This window comes from Suricata suricatta, chromosome 2, assembly GCF_006229205.1.
Source record: "Suricata suricatta isolate VVHF042 chromosome 2, meerkat_22Aug2017_6uvM2_HiC, whole genome shotgun sequence".
Taxonomy (NCBI): domain Eukaryota; kingdom Metazoa; phylum Chordata; class Mammalia; order Carnivora; family Herpestidae; genus Suricata; species Suricata suricatta.
The window spans coordinates 23,830,864-23,850,180 of NC_043701.1; the positions used below are offsets into that span (position 1 = coordinate 23,830,864).

At 49.2% G+C, this 19,317-nt stretch overlaps 2 protein-coding genes across 2 annotated transcripts; one reads left to right on the top strand and one right to left on the bottom strand.

Annotated features, from left to right (window-relative positions):
* Nucleotides 1-709: 709 nt before the first annotated feature.
* ARF5 (ADP ribosylation factor 5) lies at nt 710-3,913 on the bottom strand. Its single transcript, XM_029923966.1, has 6 exons — nt 3,847-3,913; nt 3,240-3,320; nt 2,785-2,894; nt 1,962-2,033; nt 1,296-1,421; nt 710-1,193 (listed from the first exon to the last, which is right to left on the bottom strand). Exons 1-6 carry the CDS (start codon nt 3,911-3,913, stop codon nt 1,107-1,109), a joined length of 543 nt encoding a protein of 180 aa, XP_029779826.1. The 3' UTR covers nt 710-1,106.
* A 3,278-nt stretch (nt 3,914-7,191) lies between these two features.
* Nucleotides 7,192-12,423, top strand: GCC1 (GRIP and coiled-coil domain containing 1). The gene is made up of 2 exons (XM_029923939.1): nt 7,192-8,509; nt 9,610-12,423. Exons 1-2 carry the CDS (start codon nt 7,478-7,480, stop codon nt 10,903-10,905), a joined length of 2,328 nt encoding a protein of 775 aa, XP_029779799.1. The 5' UTR covers nt 7,192-7,477; the 3' UTR covers nt 10,906-12,423.
* The last annotated feature ends 6,894 nt before the right edge of the window (nt 12,424-19,317 follow it).

Consider the following 19,317-nt stretch of genomic DNA (forward strand, 5'->3'; position numbering starts at 1 on the left):
TTCAAAGAATGGGCAGAATGAACCACATATGGAGACTAGCCCACACTCCTGGTTCCATTCACTTACTTTCCTATTCTCCGTGGTGGGGGTGGGGGAGTAGAGGGCAGGGTTGTCTTCCCAGGTAGAAAGAGTTCCAGTGTAAGGTGAAGAACTTCAATTCGCAAGGCCCTACCAATGTTTTAGAGAAGATGGCTAATCGACGACAAGTGACAGAATTACCTGGGTAAGTTTTAAGATGCATATTCTTGGGATCGCACCGATCCTGATGAATCATATTTTCTGAAGGTTATCTTGGGACCCTGTTTTTATTAAATATCCACTCCCCCTCAATTTTAATGTGCATAGTAATCATTAAGAGCCACTGCTCTAAGTAGCCGGGAGAGAGAGAGAACAGGATGTACGTGTTTTACAGAATCATGACAATAGAGCCCGTAATCCTCGGCAAAGTTCTCCTGGAACCGGGGAGGGAATTGGGAGGGAATGGAATTTCCTCCACTGGATCTTCTGAAGTACTGCAGCCTCAAAAGAAAGGAGGGAGAGGCTGAGTGAGGGGAAGTCAGCAATGTGTGTATGCATGCTGGGGGGAGGGGGTTGGCTGTGCAACCTTAACTGCTTTGAGCCTCCCCCCATCATCCTGTCCCTTTGTGCCCAACAACCCAGTATCCCCTCCCCCAAGCCCCTGTGCTTCTAGGCTACAGACAACACTGTGTACAAACCACAGCAAATTTATTACTCAATATCCAGTGCCGCATCATAGCACCACCCGGAGCCCTCACCTTCCCTCCCCACCTGGCCCCAAGGGTACACCCAAATTGGAAAAAAAACCCCAAAACCCAGATCCCTGCTCCTCCTCTGGAAGAAGGGGCCTTAGCCCTGGAGGTCCCTTCCACAGGTTCCAGCAGGCAGGAGAGTGGACCCCTCCGTGCCTGGAGAGTGAGGCTCCAGGCTCCAACGACAGAGAGAACATGCAGGCAGGAGCAGGAGCAGAGGCCTGTGTCAGGGGGAGAGGAGTGGGAGGGAAGGGCACTGCCTGAGGAGTCCGGGACTCTGGTCATCCCGGGATGCACGCGGGAGCTTCCGGGCAGCAGGGGCCGGCCCCTGGTTCACTAGCGCTTCGACAGCTCATGGGACAGCCAGTCCAGCCCATCATACAGGCCGGTGCCTTGGGTGGCACAGGTGGCCTGGACATACCACTGTGGGGAGAAGGAAAGAACGGTCAGTAGCAGGGAAGAAAAGGTGAGGTCTCTGCTCCTGGCCCCAGACTGTGGCTCCCCTGGGAGAGGCAGGACCCTCACCGTGCGGCTGCGCAAGTGCTGCAGCCCCAGCTTGTCGGTCAGCTCGCTCACGGGCATGGCGTTGGGCATGTCCTGCTTGTTGGCAAACACCAGCAGCACCGCATCCCGCAGCTCGTCCTCCTGCAGCTGAGAGAGATGAAGGGGATGGAGTCTGGAGTCCTAGCAGAGTCTCCAGGCTTCCTCTTCCCTGCTGTGTCGGGGAGCCCCTGCCCGCCGTTCTACCTTCCAGCATATTTGTGGGGAAGAATGTAATATTGTGCAGTCCACTGCTGAACACTAGACATAGAGTCATAAATCAGCTTGAGGCCATCTGGCCTGAAGTCCAGAGCCTTTTTCTCATGACTTGCCCTAGTCCAAATGACAACATTTCCAAATGGAAAACAAGAATGAAGAATGTCAGATGAAGTTTCTCTCCATGACATATAATGCTCCTTGCCCTGCCAACTTCTCAGAGGTGAAGCCATGAGAAATCAAGGAAAAAGTCAGTCCTATACTTTTCACCTGACTCCAATTCCAAACAGGGTGAGATACTCCCTGTGTCAGGGTCCACACAAGAGAAACACATTCAAGGCCTGTGAGGCATTTCCTGACTTTCAACACAAGCACAGAGATCTCACAGCTCTGCCTCCAAACCAGGGCTCAGTTCCCAGCGCTCTGGGGGCTCACCATCTTCTGGAGTTCATCAGCAGATTCTTGGACCCGCTCTCGGTCATTACTGTCGACTACGAAGATGAGGCCCTGGGTGGGAAGGCAGGAAGAAAGGACGAGCAATCACTCCCACAGGGACATCCGCTAGTCTGGCTTTCTTCTTCCCATCTTTGTGCCCAAACCCTTCTTGTCTAGTAAACTTTCACAAGGCTCTGCAAACACCCTGGCACAAACTGAAGAAACCCTGCACAAGATAGAGCCTCTGACCTCAGGCAAGCAGTGTAGCTAGGAGAGGTGCAACGGAACGGGAAAGACTTGATGAGACGCAGCAGGAGGGTGCCTGGCTGTCTCGGATGGTAGTATTGAGTGACTCTCAATCCTGGAGTCCTGAGTTCAAGCCCCACGTTGGGGGTAAAGCTTACTTTAAAAAAATAATAAAATAAATAGGGGTGCCAGGGTAGCTTAGTCAGTTAACTGTCTGCTCTTGATTTCCACCCATGATCTCACTGTTCCTGAGTTTGAGCCCCATGTCAGGCTCTGCACTGACAGCATGGGGCCTGCTTGGGATTCTCTCTCTCAAAATAAATCAATGAACTTAAAATAAAAATTAAAAAAAAAATAAAGCAGCATGGACCCAGAACCCTGCTTCTCAGGAGAGTGTAAGGTGGCTAAGTCTCAGAAGATCAAGGCCAGTTCTGAAGGAAGAGTAGAGGCAAGTGTACAAACACAGAAGGAGGTAAAGGGTTGTTTTCCTGGCTTGGGCACCCAGTCTAGGCCAACATCTCAGTCTTTGCAGCCCTATCATCTTCTTTTGGGGGGAGTTGGAGAGCCCCATTCCCACCTGAGTGTTCTGGAAGTAGTGCCGCCACAGAGGCCGAATCTTGTCCTGGCCTCCCACGTCCCAGACTGTGAAACAAATGTTCTTGTATTCCACTGTTTCCACATTGAAGCCTGGAGATAATTGGAAAAAATATGAGAACAAAGTCCTGAAAGAAAGGAACTCACTAAATCTATGTGAAGTCATCAGGGACACAAAACCAGGAAACGATCAAGTCTGCTGGGAACAGAACCCCAGAGGACCTGCAGTTCACAGACCAGGCGGGGCTAGGTCACATTCACCCCGCCTCGGCACTATCCAGCAAGCAAAGGTAACTGTGACCCACTTCTCAGGTAGCAGTGTCTGGTGTCAGGGTCAGCCCCTGCACAGAGATACGGGCCTCACACAGAACCCCGAGGAGACCCAGAGAAGGCCTGCCGCCAGCCTCCCGCTCCTCCCGGCCTCGCCTCCGAACTTACCTATGGTGGGGATGGTGGTGACAATCTCCCCCAACTTCAGTTTGTACAGGATTGTGGTCTTGCCAGCTGCGTCCAAGCCAACTGCAAAGGAGAGAGGCAGAGGGCTGGAGATGGGAGCGAGGGAGCCCTCTAGAGACCAGGGAAGGGGAGAGGCCAGGACAGCCGATGGAGACGGGGGCGGAGAGCTCCTGCGCCTGCAGGTGCGCGCTGTTATCAACCTTCGAGGCCTTGAGGGCAGTCTGGTGGGGAACACCAACTCTAGCCCCAAAGCGGGCAAAGGGCGGGAGTGGGTTAGTGGGTGAAGCGCATAAAAGGAGGGCCGCGCTCCTTTTAAAAGTCGTCTCCAAGGGCGGAATCCTCTCTTCTTACCAGCCGGGCTGGGGCGTAAGGAGATTCACCCCACCCAGGCCCGCAGCTCCCAAGCTCAGGCCCCGGGGTCGGCGCTGCAGACCACTAGCCGCCCGAGAGAAGTAACCCCAGGGGGTTAGGAGCTGGGTGACTCAGGGTCAGAGACCCAGCTGAACTGGGCTCGGAGGGACGCGGGGGCGAAAGGGCTGCGCTGGGGCCGACGCTCCGATCCGGGCCGCGCGCGCTTGATCTGCCTCACCCATGAGGATCCGCATCTGCTTCTTTCCGAAGATCCGCGAAAAGAGCGCGGACACGGTGAGGCCCATGGTGGGGCCGGGGGAGGGGGTGCGGGAGCGGACGCGGGGTGCGGGCTGGAACCTGCCGGCCGCTGGGGGATGGGGCGCAGAAGCAGCAGAAGGAGGAGGCTCCGCCGCCGCCTCCGCGCGTCCCGGCCCGCCCTACGTCACCGCGGGCCCGCCCCCGCCAGGGCCCCGCCCCCTCCCCGCCCCTTCCCCCGCCCCCAGACTCCCTCTCGGGCAAATACTGAAGCCTTGCTGGATCTCGCGCGGGCTTAGAAGAGTGAAGGGTCTGGGTCACCCCCTGTTTCTAGAGCGCTAGCAGGTCTGTGCTTGCTTCACCGGTAGCGCGAGCGGGATCGAGGAAAGTCTACAATGCTCCACACGGACCCCGATCCCCAGCTAAACTGGCTAGCCTTTCGGCTTCGGTTTGTCGCGTCCAGCCCGCACGGCGCTCCGGCGTAGCTTTTGGGAACTAGCATCTTCGACTGTATGCACCACCTTCCTAGGGGAGCGGAAGCTCCGTGTAAGTGTCTTATTTCTCTATTTTGGCCCTCTCAGCGCCCAGAGAGGGGCTTTGAGCGTGGCAGGTGGTTCAAATGACTCTAGAATCTCGAAAGGGGTATGCCGGAGGTGGAAAGAGAAGGTGCCATAGTACTAGCTGGACTTCTAGGATTTCCGATCAGCAGAACCTACTGCTGCATACTGGAGAACTCCGCCTTCGCCTCCATGGTTCCACACATCGCCTTTCAGTTGATCCACACAGCTCTTCTGAAACTTCTTCACGTTGCCACAGACCCGGGGACCGGATTTTTAATGCACACCTATCCAGGATTTTATGAGACTCTTGTGGCCCTAGACTGCAAGAGCTTCACAAGTAATTTCCCCACTCAGCAACAGAGGGGAAATAACAGGATAGGAATTTCAGTTTCTTCTATGAGAGAGGCTGGGTCAGTACCAGACACATAATATATGCTTAGCAAATATGATACTTGCTGGTTTGAATGGACTAATAGGATGCTCACTAGAGCAAAGGCAAGCGAATTGAAACTGGATTGCCAGTAGGCTTCTAGGATCAATTGCTTATGGGCTGGACATAGTGAGGTGAGCTGAGAATCAGGGAACCTTCATTAACGCACTCATTCAACAAATATTGAATGCCTACTGTGTACCATTGTTCCAAGTCTCAGTTCAAATCTCAACTCTGCCTCCCTCCCCCGCCCTGACCTTTTGGAGGGTTTGGCTTCATTAATCCTCATAACTTGTTATTTTCTATAAAAGGAGACAATATCTGCCATTCTCATGAGGTTATGATGGCTATTAAAATGATGAGACTATCTGAATGTCTTATATGTTGCAGCTGGATGTTATCTGGACTGCTAAGAAACTAATTGGGTCTGAAAAGACCTCCAGGGTCTGCCAGAAACTGACTCGAAAAGTCTGTAAAGAGAATACACTTTGGGCACCAGGTAGGAGTGAGTCTAAGACTTTCCTTTACTCTTTAGCCATATACTTGCATTCCTAAGAAGGCTTTTTACAAGGTTGAAGAGTACATTTAAGAGTCCCAGTATAATAACACAACTAGAGCTGACTGAGTCCGGTCAGTTCTACATCTTGAGCTCTTTTTTTCCTTAATGTTTATTTATTTTTGAGGGGGTAGAGTCAAAGAGAGACGAAGAGAGAGAATCCCAAGCAGGCTCTGCATTGTCAGCCTGATGCAGGGATTGATCTTACCAACCATGAGAACATGACCTGGGCTGAAATAGACAATTAGCCGACTGAGCCACCAATCTTTAGTTCTTTTAATTAGCTTCTTCTTTTCCATCCCTGCTGTCATTGACTTATTTCACTACCATCTCTTCCTCGGGACAGAAATAGCCTCCTTACCAGTCTCCTGCCCCTTGGTATACAAGTCTTGATGATGCCACTCAAGATTAAGATCCTTTAGTGTCTTCTTAGCACTCAAGATAAAAATAGAAATGCCTTGGGTGCCTGGGTGGCCTGAGTGTCTGACTTAAGCTCAGGTCATGATCTCATGGTTTGTGGGTTGGAGGCCCACTTCTGGCTCTGCTGACAGCTTAGAGCCTGGAGCCTGCTTCGGATTCTGTGTCTCCTTGTTTCTTTGTCCCTCCCCTGCTTGTTATCTCTCTCTCTCTCCCAAAAAGTAAATAAACATTAAAAAAATTTAAAAAATGCCTTAATTTAAGTCCCTACATATTGGGCCAACCCCATCTGTTGCCACCTCCTTCATTCACCCTAAGCTACTCTCATGAAGTGATTCTCCATGCTTCCTGGGTGAGCCAAGCTCTCTGATGCTCTGCCTGGAATGCTTGTTTCCTCTCATCTTTAGTAGATCACTACTCATGCTTCAATCCCCAAGTATTTTTCCTGAGAACTTCTCTGCTTCCCCAGACAGGCCTCCCTCCTAACTCTCATACCACTTTGAATATACCATACATACTGGCATGAGAGCAGGACTTACGTTTGCACCTCTGGTTTTTCTTTAGATGGGGGCTCCATGAGGGTAGAACCTTGTCTCTTCATGGTAATCACCTGGAGCAGTCCTTTGTAGGTTGACAGTTGGACAGATATAGATAGGATTCCTAGCTGTGTGACCTTGAGCATGTTATTTAACTTCTCTGTGTCTCATGTTTCCACTCACTGAACAGAATAATTGTAAGAACTAAATATCAAAACTCTTGTGAAGGTCCTGAAATATACTTGGCACTCAGGATGGAGATCATGGCTATAGGGTGTTCTCTCTACATGTATTTGTTGAATCAACTCAGCAGAACTCAGGAAAGGTGCTAATAATTATACTGGATGCCTAGGAGGTGCCAAAACCGTCCTATCAAGGGTTGCAGTTTTCCCAGTCTAAATGGGAGTCTTCTTTGTTGATTACTTTAGAGACAAAAGTGCGGAGCCGCAAATGTGGGGACGCGTCACTCATCCGGGTGTTCGTAAGGACTCAGTGCGACGTTGCCCGCTCTCCCTCGCTCATCGTAGCCCTAGGGTACTCCACCAAACCAGTATCACTTCCGAGCTTTCCACTCTACCGGCCCGGCGCTCAAAGCGCTGCCACGCTGGTGGCAGTCTGACTCCCCATCTGCCGGCCGATATAGACCCACCTGCCTCGCGCCCACTAGGGGCGGAACCTGCTGCGTCACTCTGTCGTCACTTCCAGCGGACCCGGAAGCGCCGTTCTCGGGCAGCTGTGCTTAGGAAGTCTTCGTGGGATTACGTTCGGTTTAACCCGTTGGCCGACCGTGGGCCGAGGGCCGTCTGGCACTGCTGTGACCCGCGCAAGCACGGCGCTCGGAGCAGCCTCTGGGACAGTACAGGCGAGCGCTGGCCGTGTGCTGCTCTCGTGCCGGCGTCGCCCCGCCTCTAAGGTAGGACCCGCCCCCGCCCTCGGTGCCTGGGACCTGGCGTGCGCTTCTGCTCCGCTGCCCTGTGCCGGGCATCCGGTCTCGGACAGCTAGTAGGAGCGGGTGTGCGGCTGTGGGGACAAGTCTATTTTGTAGTTCACTGCCCCCGCCACGGTCTTCGCGACCCTCTTCTGAGCTGCCCGAACGCTGACGTCGAGTTCTGAACATGGAGAAGTTTGGGATGAATTTCGGGGGCGGACCGAGCAAGAAGGACCTGTTGGAAACCATTGAGACGCAGAAGCAGCAGCTCCTCCAGTACCAGGCACGTCTCAAGGATGTGGTCCGCGCCTATAAAAGCCTACTGAAAGAGAAAGAGGCTCTGGAGGCCAGCATTAAGGTGCTGTCGGTATCCCACGAGGCGGATGTGGGCCTCAGAGGTGTCCAGCCTCCAGGCCTCACTTTTCCTGACTCTGTAGATGACCGATGCTCCACTCACAGCGAGGATAGCACTGGGACCGCCACCAGCTTGGATACTGCGGCCAGCCTCACCAGCACCAAGGGTGAGTTTGGGGTAGAGGACGACAGACTGGCTCGCGGACCACCACCTCCAAAGTCTGAGGAGGCCAGCGGGTCGGAGAGCGGCGTCAGCAGTAGCAGTGGGGAAGGACCCTCTGGGGGTGGGGAGGCGGACAAACGACTGCACCAGCTGAAGACTCAGTTAGCTACTTTGACCAGCTCTTTGGCTACGGTCACCCAGGAGAAGTCTCGCATGGAAGCTTCTTACCTGGCTGACAAGAAGAAGATGAAACAGGACTTAGAGGATGCCAGTAAAAAGGCCGAGGAGGAGAGGGGCCGTCTGGAGGGAGAGTTGAAGGGGCTGCAGGAGCAGATCGCAGAAACCAAAGCCCGCCTTATCACCCAGCAGCATGATCGGGCCCAAGAGCAGAGTGACCATGCCTTGATGCTTCGTGAGCTCCAGAAACTGCTGCAGGAGGAGAGGACCCAGCGCCAGGACTTGGAGCTTCGGCTGGAAGAGACCCGCGAAGCTCTGGCGGGGCGGGCATATGCAGCTGGTCAGATGGAAGGGTTTGAACTGCAGACCAAGCAGCTGACCCGTGAGGTGGAGGAGTTGAAAAGTGAGCTGCAGGCTCTTCGAGATGAGAGGAATCGGCCAGACCCGCGACTGCAGGAGCTTCAGGAAGAGGCTGCTTGCCTGAAGAATCATTTCCAGGCCCAGTTGCAGCAGGAAATGAAGAAGGTAATTATTGCTTCAAACATTGTCAGTTAGCCTGAAGTGGGAAACAATAGGTTGTTTTATTTCTCTTTGGTAATTAGAACCAAGTGGCTGTGCTGTCAGTTTAGAAGGTTCCACCTTGAGTCCTGGGAAATCTGTTCTGTGTGGTGTTGACAGTATCCACAGAATGTGCTTCCAACAGGATGTGGAGTTTTTCAGTGTTGGCTGGTTTGGAGCCAGACACTTCTGGCGTTGGCATCTTACCAGCACTGCTCTGTGAAGCAGGGCAGTGCAGCCGTGCAGTGAAAGGTAGTGTGTGTACCCATAGGTATATGCCTGTATTTCGATAGGTATTGGTTGGTGTATGCCTATAGGGAGGGGGGGAGGCAAAAGGAATTTTGGCAGAAGTCACCTCTTGTAATTGCTTCGGTCAGTTTACCTGTTCTGGAAAGGTGTGCTATTTTACAGTGCTTCCTTCTTTAGGTGTGGAGAGAGTGGGAGAGAGAGAGCCAACTGAGTTTTGAACTGCAGGAATATTGGGAGAGGAAAAGGATGTCCTGTGATTTCTTAGTAGGATTTGGGGAAGCAGATGATTAACAAAGGCCACACACGTCATGTGTGTGCTTGGTGTATGATAGAAGAAAGTGGAAGCGTTAAGCAGAACAACAGCAGATATAAGGAGGTTCTTTTGTTTTTATGTTTATTTATTTTTGATACAGAGAGAAACAGAGCATGGGGGGCAGAGAGAGCAGGAGACACAGAATGTGAAGCAGGCTCCAGGCTCTGAGCTGTCAGCACGGGGCCCGTCCCAGGGCTCGAACGCACGAACCATGAGATCATGACCTGAGCTGAAGTCAGATGCTTAACTAACTGAGCCACCCAGGCGCCCCGGTATACGGAGGTTCTTAATACTGTTTCGTAGAATGTAACAATGGGAGCAGAACCCAAGCTGGTTATAGGAACTTTCATTCGTTCCACATCAACAGAAAAATCTCCCGTTCCCATTCTTGCCAGGCCATTCCCGTCCTGTGACCCTTTGGCTCCCTTTTCTTCCTTTCTCAAAGATTGCCGTCGGTCTTTGTGACTTTTCTGGATGCATTTCCATCTGCTGCCTTGTTTTGCAGACAGCCCTTGTGGAAGATCAGCTACGCCAGCAGTCTCAGGTGGAAGAGCAGAGGGTGGCAGCCCTGGAGAATCAAATTTCTGAGGTGTCGGAACTGCTGGGCACCTATGAGAAAGCCAAGCAGAAGGACCAGCTGGCCATCCAGAAGCTAAAGGAGCGCATTCTGCAGCTGGACCTGGAGAACAAGACGCTGGCTCTGGCAGCCTCCAGCCGATCTCCTCTCGACGGCCACGGAGAGGAGTCCAGTCTGGATGTCAACGTCCTGAAGGATAAGATGGAGAAGCTGAAGAGGCTGCTGCAGGTTGCAGCCAGGAAAAGCCAGGTGACCTTGGATGTGGAGAAGCTCTGTGACCTGGAGATAATGCCCAGCTCAGAGGCTGCCGACGGGGAGAAGGCCTCTGTGCTCTACTACCAGCAGGAGCTGAAACAGCTGAAGGAGGAGTTTGAGAGGTACAAGATGAGGGCCCAGGTGGTCCTCAAGAGCAAGAACGCCAAAGACGGCAATGTGGCCAAGGAGCTGGAGGAAGCCCAGGAACAGCTCGCGGAACTGAAGGAGAAGTATATCTCTCTGCGGCTGTCCTGCGAGGAGCTCGAGCGCCAGCACCAGCAGGAGGCTGACGACTGGAAGCAGGAGCTGGCCCGGCTGCAGCAGCTCCACCGGCAGGAGCTGGAGCGCAGCCAGCTGGACTTCCGGGACCGCACGCTGAAGCTGGAGGAGGAGCTGCACAAGCAGCGGGACCGGGCCCTGGCCGTGCTGGCCGAGAAGGACTTGGAGCTGGAGCAGCTGCGTTCCGTGGCCTTGTCCTGCGGGCTGCCAGGGCGCAGGAGCCCTGTGGGTGGCGGGGGTCCCGGGGACCCAGCTGACATGTCTTCCCCAGACAGCCTGACCCAGGCGCTGCAGCTGGCTGCGGCCAATGAGCCCACTTTCTTCCTCTATGCCGAGCAGTTGGCCCGCAAGGAGGTGGAGATCACATCGCTGAGGAAGCAGAGACACAGGCTGGAGGTCGAGGTGCATCAGCTGCAGGACCGGCTGCTGGAGGAGGGAGAGCGCCATCGCGAGGAGGTTGGAGCCCTGCAGAGCCACATCGAGAAGAATATCCGGGACCAGAGTAGGGAGGGAGCCAACCTGGAGTACCTCAAAAACATCATCTACCGCTTCCTGACCTTGCCTGACACCCTGGGCCGCCAGCAGACGCTCACGGCCATCCTGACCATCTTGCATTTCAGTCCAGAGGAGAAACAAGTGATAATGCGGCTCCCAACCAGTGGTAGCTGGTGGCCTTCTGGCAAGAGATGATACCATTTTCACTGACTCCTGAAATTTCTGTGCCTCTTACATGGGAAGGGACAGATTGTGGTTTCTACTGCCTCTTCTCTTACATTCTCATTTTTTTCCTTCACTGTGTTGAACTAGGAGAGTCTTCAATGTGGGATGGGATTTTTCTGCCAAATGCCATTAATGCCACATTATCCTGGGGCCCTAGAGATACTGAAAGAGTCCCAACTACATCTGCAGGTGGTGTGTTTGTGAGGGGAAGAGGCGGGGAGAGATGAAGGTTGAGAGGTGCCAAAGTTGGGGAAGTGGTGAGAATCTTTTAAAATAAGACTTTTTGTTTGAGTTTTCCGCTCCTGGTGCAGAACCAGGAGTAAATGTGACTCCAAAGGGAGTTCAGGTATTTCTAAACACTCATAGGACCAGCTGTTGACTCCCCATCTCATCATAATCTGAGTCTGGTCCACCGCTGCCCCAATTTTCTGGGGACATAAATCCAGGCTGAAGAGGGACCAAGAAGTTTGAGATAGTGACAGATTGTCCACCATTATCCACAGATTCTTCAGTTCTGGAACTGGAAAGCTTGGTCTAGTCAGGGCTAGGTACGAACTAATCAGTCTGGATAAAGCACACCACTGTGACCATCTTGTAGGGGGCGCTGAGCATCACTTCGGTCTTCGGGATTTCCTGAGTAGCCAGCTTTTGGCCTGGATAGGGATATGATAGGCCTCTTGCATTTGACCCTGCCTTAACCTGTCTGCCTAAAGTTGGCCTGAAATTGTGAGTGAATGACTTTGCTATCTTTTCCTCAGCAGCGTTGAACTTTGATTAAGAAAAAATCCCTAGCTTCTTGCCGAGAGGGGTCAGATTGGAAAACTGATCTTGCCTGGATACAATGAAATAGCTCAGAGGTTTACAACCGCCTCCCCTGCCCCCAAGCTGTTTCTGCCCTTGTAGGACAGGGAAGAGGAGGAGATAGATTTGCTGATTCCTGAAGATTGCTGTGACCTTCACTGGAAAGCCGTGGAAGTTCATCCGAGCAGCTGGAGTGCTTGCTGCCCCGTGGATAGCATTCTGGCAAAATCTCCACATCTCTGCAGCCAGGATTTTCATAGATTACTGTCACCAGGGTATTTTTCCTTTAGGGAGTAATAGAGTGTCAGTACACAATCCTTGTCTTCCCTACATGCATTACTATAATTTTCCCTCCTTCCTGTGAGGCATCTGGAAAGGGATGACTCAGAAAAGTTGGGTTCAAACAGTATCAGTTCCACAATTTTTTTCCTTTCCCCATCTTCTCTTGCTGGTTATAGAGATCTTTGTTTCCGAAAGACCAGTACTTTGCCACTGACTGGACTAATGTATATCCTTCTGTTAGTTCATCATAGGGATCTGCTTTGTGAGGGTTTGGGATGCAGAAGACTTTGATTAAATGTTGTGATTGGGAGGCTGGGTGACCTGTACTATCTACAAACAGCAGACTTAAAAGATGGGATGTGTTCAAATGATAAGCCATGGAATCATTAAACCTGAACAACCTGGCCTGCGTGCTTTCTTAATGGTATGCACACACGCGCACACACACACAGACACACGTATGTATATACCGATACACATACACAGAGTGTGACTGTAAACAGTAAATGAAAAGGATGGAAATAACATTCTAATTCATGAGCTTGAGTCTGGGGAGGGATATCTCCTTGCTTTACTTCAATTACAAAACAGATCTATTAGCTTGGAATTATATGTGTTTGTGTGTAAGCAGCCACACTAGAAGAAGCTTTCTCATGGTTTAGTGGGTGGGCTTGAAACTTCCGTAATTGCTGCTTGAAACTTTTTTTAGAGTTAATCCATTTATTGAATGCTTTATTATGCTTCAAGTCTGGGTTCATGGTATCCTGGGAAAGTTTCTCAGGATAAGCTAAAGTAAGTCATCATCATCTCTTAATTGTCTTACCTGATCCCCTTAAATGTAGCCTATATTCTGATTGCTCTTTCTAGGTGGTTTTGGACAGCATAGAAAGATCCCCGCTTTCCTAGGACTAATAATTCCAGTGCTTTTGACTTTTGAGTAGATACCACATGGGAAAAGAAGCAAGTCAAGTTCTGATTAATAGTTGAAAAAAAATTTTTAATGTTTATTCACTTTTGAGATACAGAGACAGAGTGCAAGTAGGGGTGGGTCAGAGAGAGAGGGAGACAGAATCCAAAGCAGGCTCCAGGCTCTGAACTGTCAGCACAGATGCGGGGCTTGATCTCATGAACCATGAAATCATGACCTGAGCTGAAATCAGACACTTAACCGACTGAGTCATTCAGGTGTCCCTCTGATTAATAATTTTTAGAATATTGATACTCATAAGCCTGTGAATGCTCCCAACTGAAATAGAAGAGAGTTGCTCGCTTCCTACCCATAAGAAGAACGTAAGTTCATTGTCTTCCCACATTTTTCTCACAAATAAGTTTTTCTATTACTTGACTGGTTTTCTGGTGCTAAATACTAAGGAAAGAGAGAAAAAGAACTGAGATCAGATACAGAGAAAGATGAGTTTTCCCTTGGCCTTGGTTCCAGAATATTCGGTGCACAAGGTGTGCCAATAAAGTAATGAGACAACCTTACTCTTTACAAATCAAGAGGATTGCTGAGAACAGACGCAGGGAGAAGGGCAGGAAGGCAAGCAGATGATTCTAAGGGCATTCTGCTTTCCTTTTTTTCCTCCTCTCTCATTGGGTACCTCCTCTTTAGGAAAAAAACTTCTTGAGAAGTTGTCACTATAGGGTTGTGTTTGCCAACTCTCCCCAAATGCCAGCACCACTTCGAGCCATTCACGCCTCTTACTCCACACACGTGTTGTTATCCTCCACTTTACAGATCAGGAGAGTGGCTGAGATGTTAAATTTGCCCGAGACTATGTAAATGGTGGGTGTCTGAACCAGGCCAAGGTACCCAACCCCTGTTTAATGTGGGTGCGCTCCTGTCATCTCAGGACTTGGGAGGGTCAGGGCCTGTCTCCACAGATGACTGCTAGGGATGGAGAGACTGATCTCTACGTTGAACTGGGCCAAATGGGAGAGAGAATCTCCAGCTATAAACTGCAGTCAAGAAAATTTGCTACGTTGTAGAATTAAACAGGCAACATTGGTTCTTTGTAAAGAGCCCGAAGTCTGCCCCGTTCCCCAGGTTCTAGATGACAGCTAATGTTTAGGACTGGGAGCACTCTAACAAAGCAAAAGGGGGGCCACCAGCTATTGCCCTAGTGGGTTCCAACCACAGCCTCCAGTAAAGCTGGGGGAACAGTTTGGGGAATTAAAAATAATACCCTAACGAATGGGTCACTTTAGCTGATCATCAATCCCCTTTACTTCCTCCTCTCCTTAGTTTTCAGGTGCCTCACTAAGCAGCCTGGTTACCTCAGGTTGATGATTTTGGAGCAAGGTTCTAGGTTCACACATTCCAGGTTGAAGTCTCAATCCAATCTCCTGTCAGTTCTGTGACCTCAATAAATTAATCTTCCTGACCTTAATTTTCTTATCATGGGGATAATAATACCTTTTCAGGTTCTTTCCTCATCTTAAAGAAAAATTAATAAAGAACCAGCACAGTACCCAAAACAAAGTAGGTTCTAAACCACAGAGTATTTAGGTGGCAGAATGGAAGGTGGACTGAGCCCTCTGGATTTGAGTCTAGTATTTCTTAGTCACAAGTGTTGCCGTAAGCAAGAAAATAACAATGGCCTTTTGTGGTGTGCCTGCTATGAAGCAGACTGCTAGCATTTTCCTACATTAATTATCACGACAATCTTGTGAAGCAAAAATGAGGGCATGGCAAAATATGATACTTGGCAAAACAAAATGAATTGCCAAAAGCCTAGGGCTAGGACTAGTAATGACAGAATCAGGATTAAAATAAAAAATTTTTTTAACGTTTATTTTTGAGACCGCATGAGCAGGGGAGGGGCAGAAAGAGAGGGAGACACAGAATCTGAAGCAGGCTCCAGTCTCTGAGCTGTCAGCACAGAGCCCAATGCGGGGCTCAAACCCACGAACCATGAGATCATGACCTGAGCCAAAGTTGGCTGCTTAAATTACTGAGCCACCCAGGCACTCCAGAATCAGGATTTAAATGTGTGGCCCCCAGACTCTTTGCTCTGTGTCCCAGCAAAGGGCAACAGAAAAATACTGGAAATGTGTGGCTTGCTGAGAAATTTAGGGGGCTCTGCTTCTGGGGGCAGGGGGAGAAGGGTCACTCTCTCTGCACTGACAAGTGACTGCCTTACAATTTTTCAGAAGCCTCATTCTTTTCCTGCAACAGAGCTCTTTGTCACTGAAAATCATGAAATGGACTCGCGTGTTACAAGTCAGTCTTATGTGAGTTTGAGTTTGAAAAACGGCCTGTTTTTCTGGGGATCCTGATCTCCTGGATAACCCCAATGTCAAAGGTTCTGACAAACTCACAGTGCAGGGAGCCCCCAAAAAGCAAAAGCCATCTGGAGGCTAATGATCCTCCTAAGGTGGCAGACTCTGTCATTTCACTTTAGTAGGTAAACTGTCTCTTGTTCCCTGTACATTTGTCTGTCCCTATAGACTATGGACAAGGGACCAAATGTTCTTTCATGTCTGAGAGTATGACTCTGAAGACTGATACCACTTTATACAAATGTTACTTTTTATTTAATGTTTTATTAATTTGAGAGAGAGAGAGAGAGCGAGTGCATAAATGAGCGGGGGAAGGCCAGAGAGAGGGAGACAGAGGATCTGAAGTGGGCTCCATGCTGACAGCAGAACCTTGAGATCATGACCTGAGCTGAAGTCAGACTCTCAACTGACTGAGCCACCCAGGAGCCCCTATACAAATATTACTTTTTATTAAAAAATTTTGTTTAATGCTTATTTATTTTTGATAGAAAAAGAGAGACAGAATGCAAGCAGGGGAGGGGGCAGAGAGAGAGAGGGAGACACAGAATCTGAAGCAGACTCCAGGCTTTGAGCTGTCAGCACAAGCTGAGCTCAAACCCATGAAATAGTGAGATCATGATCTGAGCCAAAGTTGGACACAACTGACTGACTGCCCAGGTGCCCCTACAAATACTACTTTTTAAATGTAGATTACACACACATTTTTTTATTAACTGGGGCTGTGCTGTCCATTGTCAAAATATTTTGGAGGTTAGTATTTAGAGTAGGGCCCATTGTCTTTCCCTTAATTCAATAGCTATCAGGTCTCTGAAAAATAGAGCCTAAGGGGCATCCTGTTGTGGTGGCCTGTGTGGTCCCCTGGGATCGCTGCCCAACATGGAGCCTTAGTCGGCTGAGCGGACACCTACAGGAGTCTGGAGGTCAAGTTCCTTTGTGTTGGGTTTGCAGGCCTACGCTGTATCACCTGGTCAGTTTACATTTTCCAAAACTAGGATCCTTGGCACTGGCCTCTGCCATCACAATCCCTCCACGGCCGCATCGGAATCCTGGCAGTGTGGTCCTAGCCCTTCACACCCCGCTGAGACGCTCCCTCCTCCATGGCGATTTTCCTGGTACCCAGCCATGTGCAAGTGCTTCCTTTTCCAAGGGCTTCCCACACCTTTTTCATACTGACCTTGGGCACAGTGATTTACTGTGCTTTTATTTTGAAATGTACTTCTCTGCCTCCTTGACTAGCCTGTAAATTCCTCAAGGCCAGGCCCCATGCCTCACTCACCTTTGTGCTATCAGGACTTTTCATACCCGGCACATGCTGAGTGCTCAGTACATAGCTGAGTGAATTGGAAAGAGACTGAACATACCAATCTCATATGATTCTATAACCTAATCCATCATCTGCATTTTAATTTCTCAATTAACCCAATACTATTCTTTTTTTTTTAAAGTTTTTATTTATTTTTGGGAGAGAGAGAGAGCAAGTACAGGGCAAGGGTAGAGAGAGGGAGAGAGATTCCAAATAGGCTCTGTGCTGTTAGTGCAGGGCTGGATGTGGGGGTGGTTCCATGAACTGTGAGATCATAACCTGATCTGAAATCAGGTCTGAGCCAAGCAGATTGAGCCACCCACGTGCTCCAATGGTGACATTTTAAAATTATACGGGACGCCCCCCCCACCCCCGCTCTAACAGAAGTTTTTGAGTTTGATGTTTCTCTATGAATAGATTCTGGTTGTACATCCCATGCCAGGATATTATACAAGTGATGTGACCTCACAATATCACATCTAGTATTAATTTTGGTACCCAGACAGATGTCTGGTTTCCTCACTGTATGGTTGGTATTTTCTGCCTGGCTACTGATAAGCCATCTGTGGGGAGATGCTTTAAGTCCGCAAGGATATCCTGCTCCTCATCAAAGTTTCCCTCCTAAATTTAGCATTGACCGATTATAATCCAATCATTACTATCTTTACTATGATGGCTGCAAAATGATTTTCATTTCCAACATTTATCTTTTGGTTCTTGGCATTTTCTAAGCAAGAGCACTGCCTTCTTCATCACTTATTTAGTAATTTATTTATTTATTTATTTGTTATCAGTATGAACTGATGGATTCCTATTTTTCCACAGTTTATAATTCGCTATTTTACTTAGTTCTTTTGGCTCAACTTTTCTCAGATTTGGTAAAAGTCCCTTCAAACTCCCATGTTCTTGTGACACTGTCCCATGATTTCTGGCATAAAAAGGTTTCTGGCTCACCTTAAGAGTTCTATAGCCCAGTCCTGGAGTCAAGTATTTCTCTGGTTCCTTTTAGTGGCGACTGGTATTAGACACCAACATTTGGGAGCTGTGTAAGCTCATTGTTACTAGGTATCTTTGCTTAAGCCCTCACAGCAGGCAGACTTAGGGAATATATGCATGTATCGTATATACATACATACATACAAGTGTACACCTGTAGCTATATACATATACAAACACACTTTAGAGGTCATGAGTTCACACTTGTATCTGCAGTTCCAATCCATTTACAGTTTTTGTTTATTATCTGCCTGTTCCATATTTGTATTTCCTTTCTTCTACAGCAAGAACTCTAGGATAGAGTCCTTTACCGTTTCATTAATATTAAATGTTTCATTAACATTTAAAAAGTAGGCTGGGTGAGAAGAGCACAGGGAGACAAAGAACAACCAGAAAAGGAGAAGAAAGCCAGTGGAGGGGACTGTCAGGGATTCACAGGAGGAGCGGCATCATGGAGACGGTGCTAAGCCCCATCAAATTTTAAACCACTTTACAACAGGATTTTAAATAGCTTTTACTTTTTTATTTAAAAAAATCCTTTTACATTTATTTATTTTTGAAAGACAGGGAATGAGCAGAGAGAGGAGACATAGAATCCAAAGCAGGCTCCAGGCTTTGAGCAAATGCTTGCCACAGAGCCCACGAACTGTGAGATCATGACCTGAGCCGAAGTCAGATGCTTAACCAACTGAGCCACTCAGGGGCCCCTTAAGTAGCTTTTAAACATTAGCATAGATTCCTGCTGTGGACCTCAGCACCTGTTTTCAGTTTGACGCTCCCTTCCAGGATCTGTCCACAGGAGCCCTTGCCTGTGTGCTACACAGCTGTGACAGTCTGCATTATAATTTGGAGTTTTGCTTTTATGTGAGATTGTTTTATAACATGTGTTCATTTGCCACATATCCTCCTGCCCTGTTTAATAGCTGTAGTGGGTAAAGAGGGAAGAGTCCTCCTTTCTTTCAGCTTCTAGGGTTTCCCTCCACACTCACTCCTTTTCCCCTTCATAGGCTCTTCCCCCCAGCAGCCCACCCCACCTCCCCAACTCTGTGGAACAGATAGGGGCTACTTTATACCGTGTTTGCTATGATGAAAACTTACAGAGCTTCTTATTTATTTATTTATTTATTTATTTTTTAATTTTTGAGAGACAGAGACAGCGCGAGCAGGGGAAGGTCAGAGAGAGAGAGGGTGACAGAATCTGAAGCAGGTTCCAGGCTCTGAGCTAGCTGTCAGCACAGAACCTGATGTGGGGCTCGAACTCATACGAACCGTGAGATCATGACCTGAGCCGAAGCCGGACGCTTAACTGACTGAGCCACCAGGCGCCCCCGGAGTTTCTGATAGTCAATCCAACACAACAGCGATTGCATATGGTTGCAGTCTAACATAGGCCAGGTACTGTGCTACACGTATTGAAAGCCCTGACTCGAGAGCTTCTCTCTGCTGCTGATTCCATCATTATTTCATCTTCCAAACAACCTTATGAAGTATTACTATTATCATTTATTACATCTGAGGAAACTGAGGTGAAGAAAGATTAAATCACCTGCCCAAGATTACATAGCTAGCAAGCAGTAGATGCAGGATTTGGGCCCAGAAAGTCTGGCTTTGGGGCCCAGGTTCTTAATCATCACACTACAATGCCTCTCTAGAATGACATTAAAAGAACCAAATCCAAAGTTGTTGAGGGACCTAGAGCCAGTTTTCCTGCTAAATGA

What these genes read in the sequence shown, in the direction of transcription:
- ARF5 (XM_029923966.1), bottom strand. Translation starts at nt 3,913, where the DNA reads ATGGGCCTCACCGTGTCCGCGCTCTTTTCGCGGATCTTCGGAAAGAAG. An exon ending in GCAGATGCGGATCCTCATGG is followed by an intron (nt 3,321 to 3,846) that starts GTGAGGCAGATC and finishes TCTCCTTTGCAG; the next exon opens with TTGGCTTGGACGCAGCTGGC. An exon ending in AGCACTTGCGCAGCCGCACG is followed by an intron (nt 1,194 to 1,295) that starts GTGAGGGTCCTG and finishes TTCTCCCCACAG; the next exon opens with TGGTATGTCCAGGCCACCTG.
- GCC1 (XM_029923939.1), top strand. Translation starts at nt 7,478, where the DNA reads ATGGAGAAGTTTGGGATGAATTTCGGGGGCGGACCGAGCAAGAAGGAC. An exon ending in TGCAGCAGGAAATGAAGAAG is followed by an intron (nt 8,510 to 9,609) that starts GTAATTATTGCT and finishes CTTGTTTTGCAG; the next exon opens with ACAGCCCTTGTGGAAGATCA.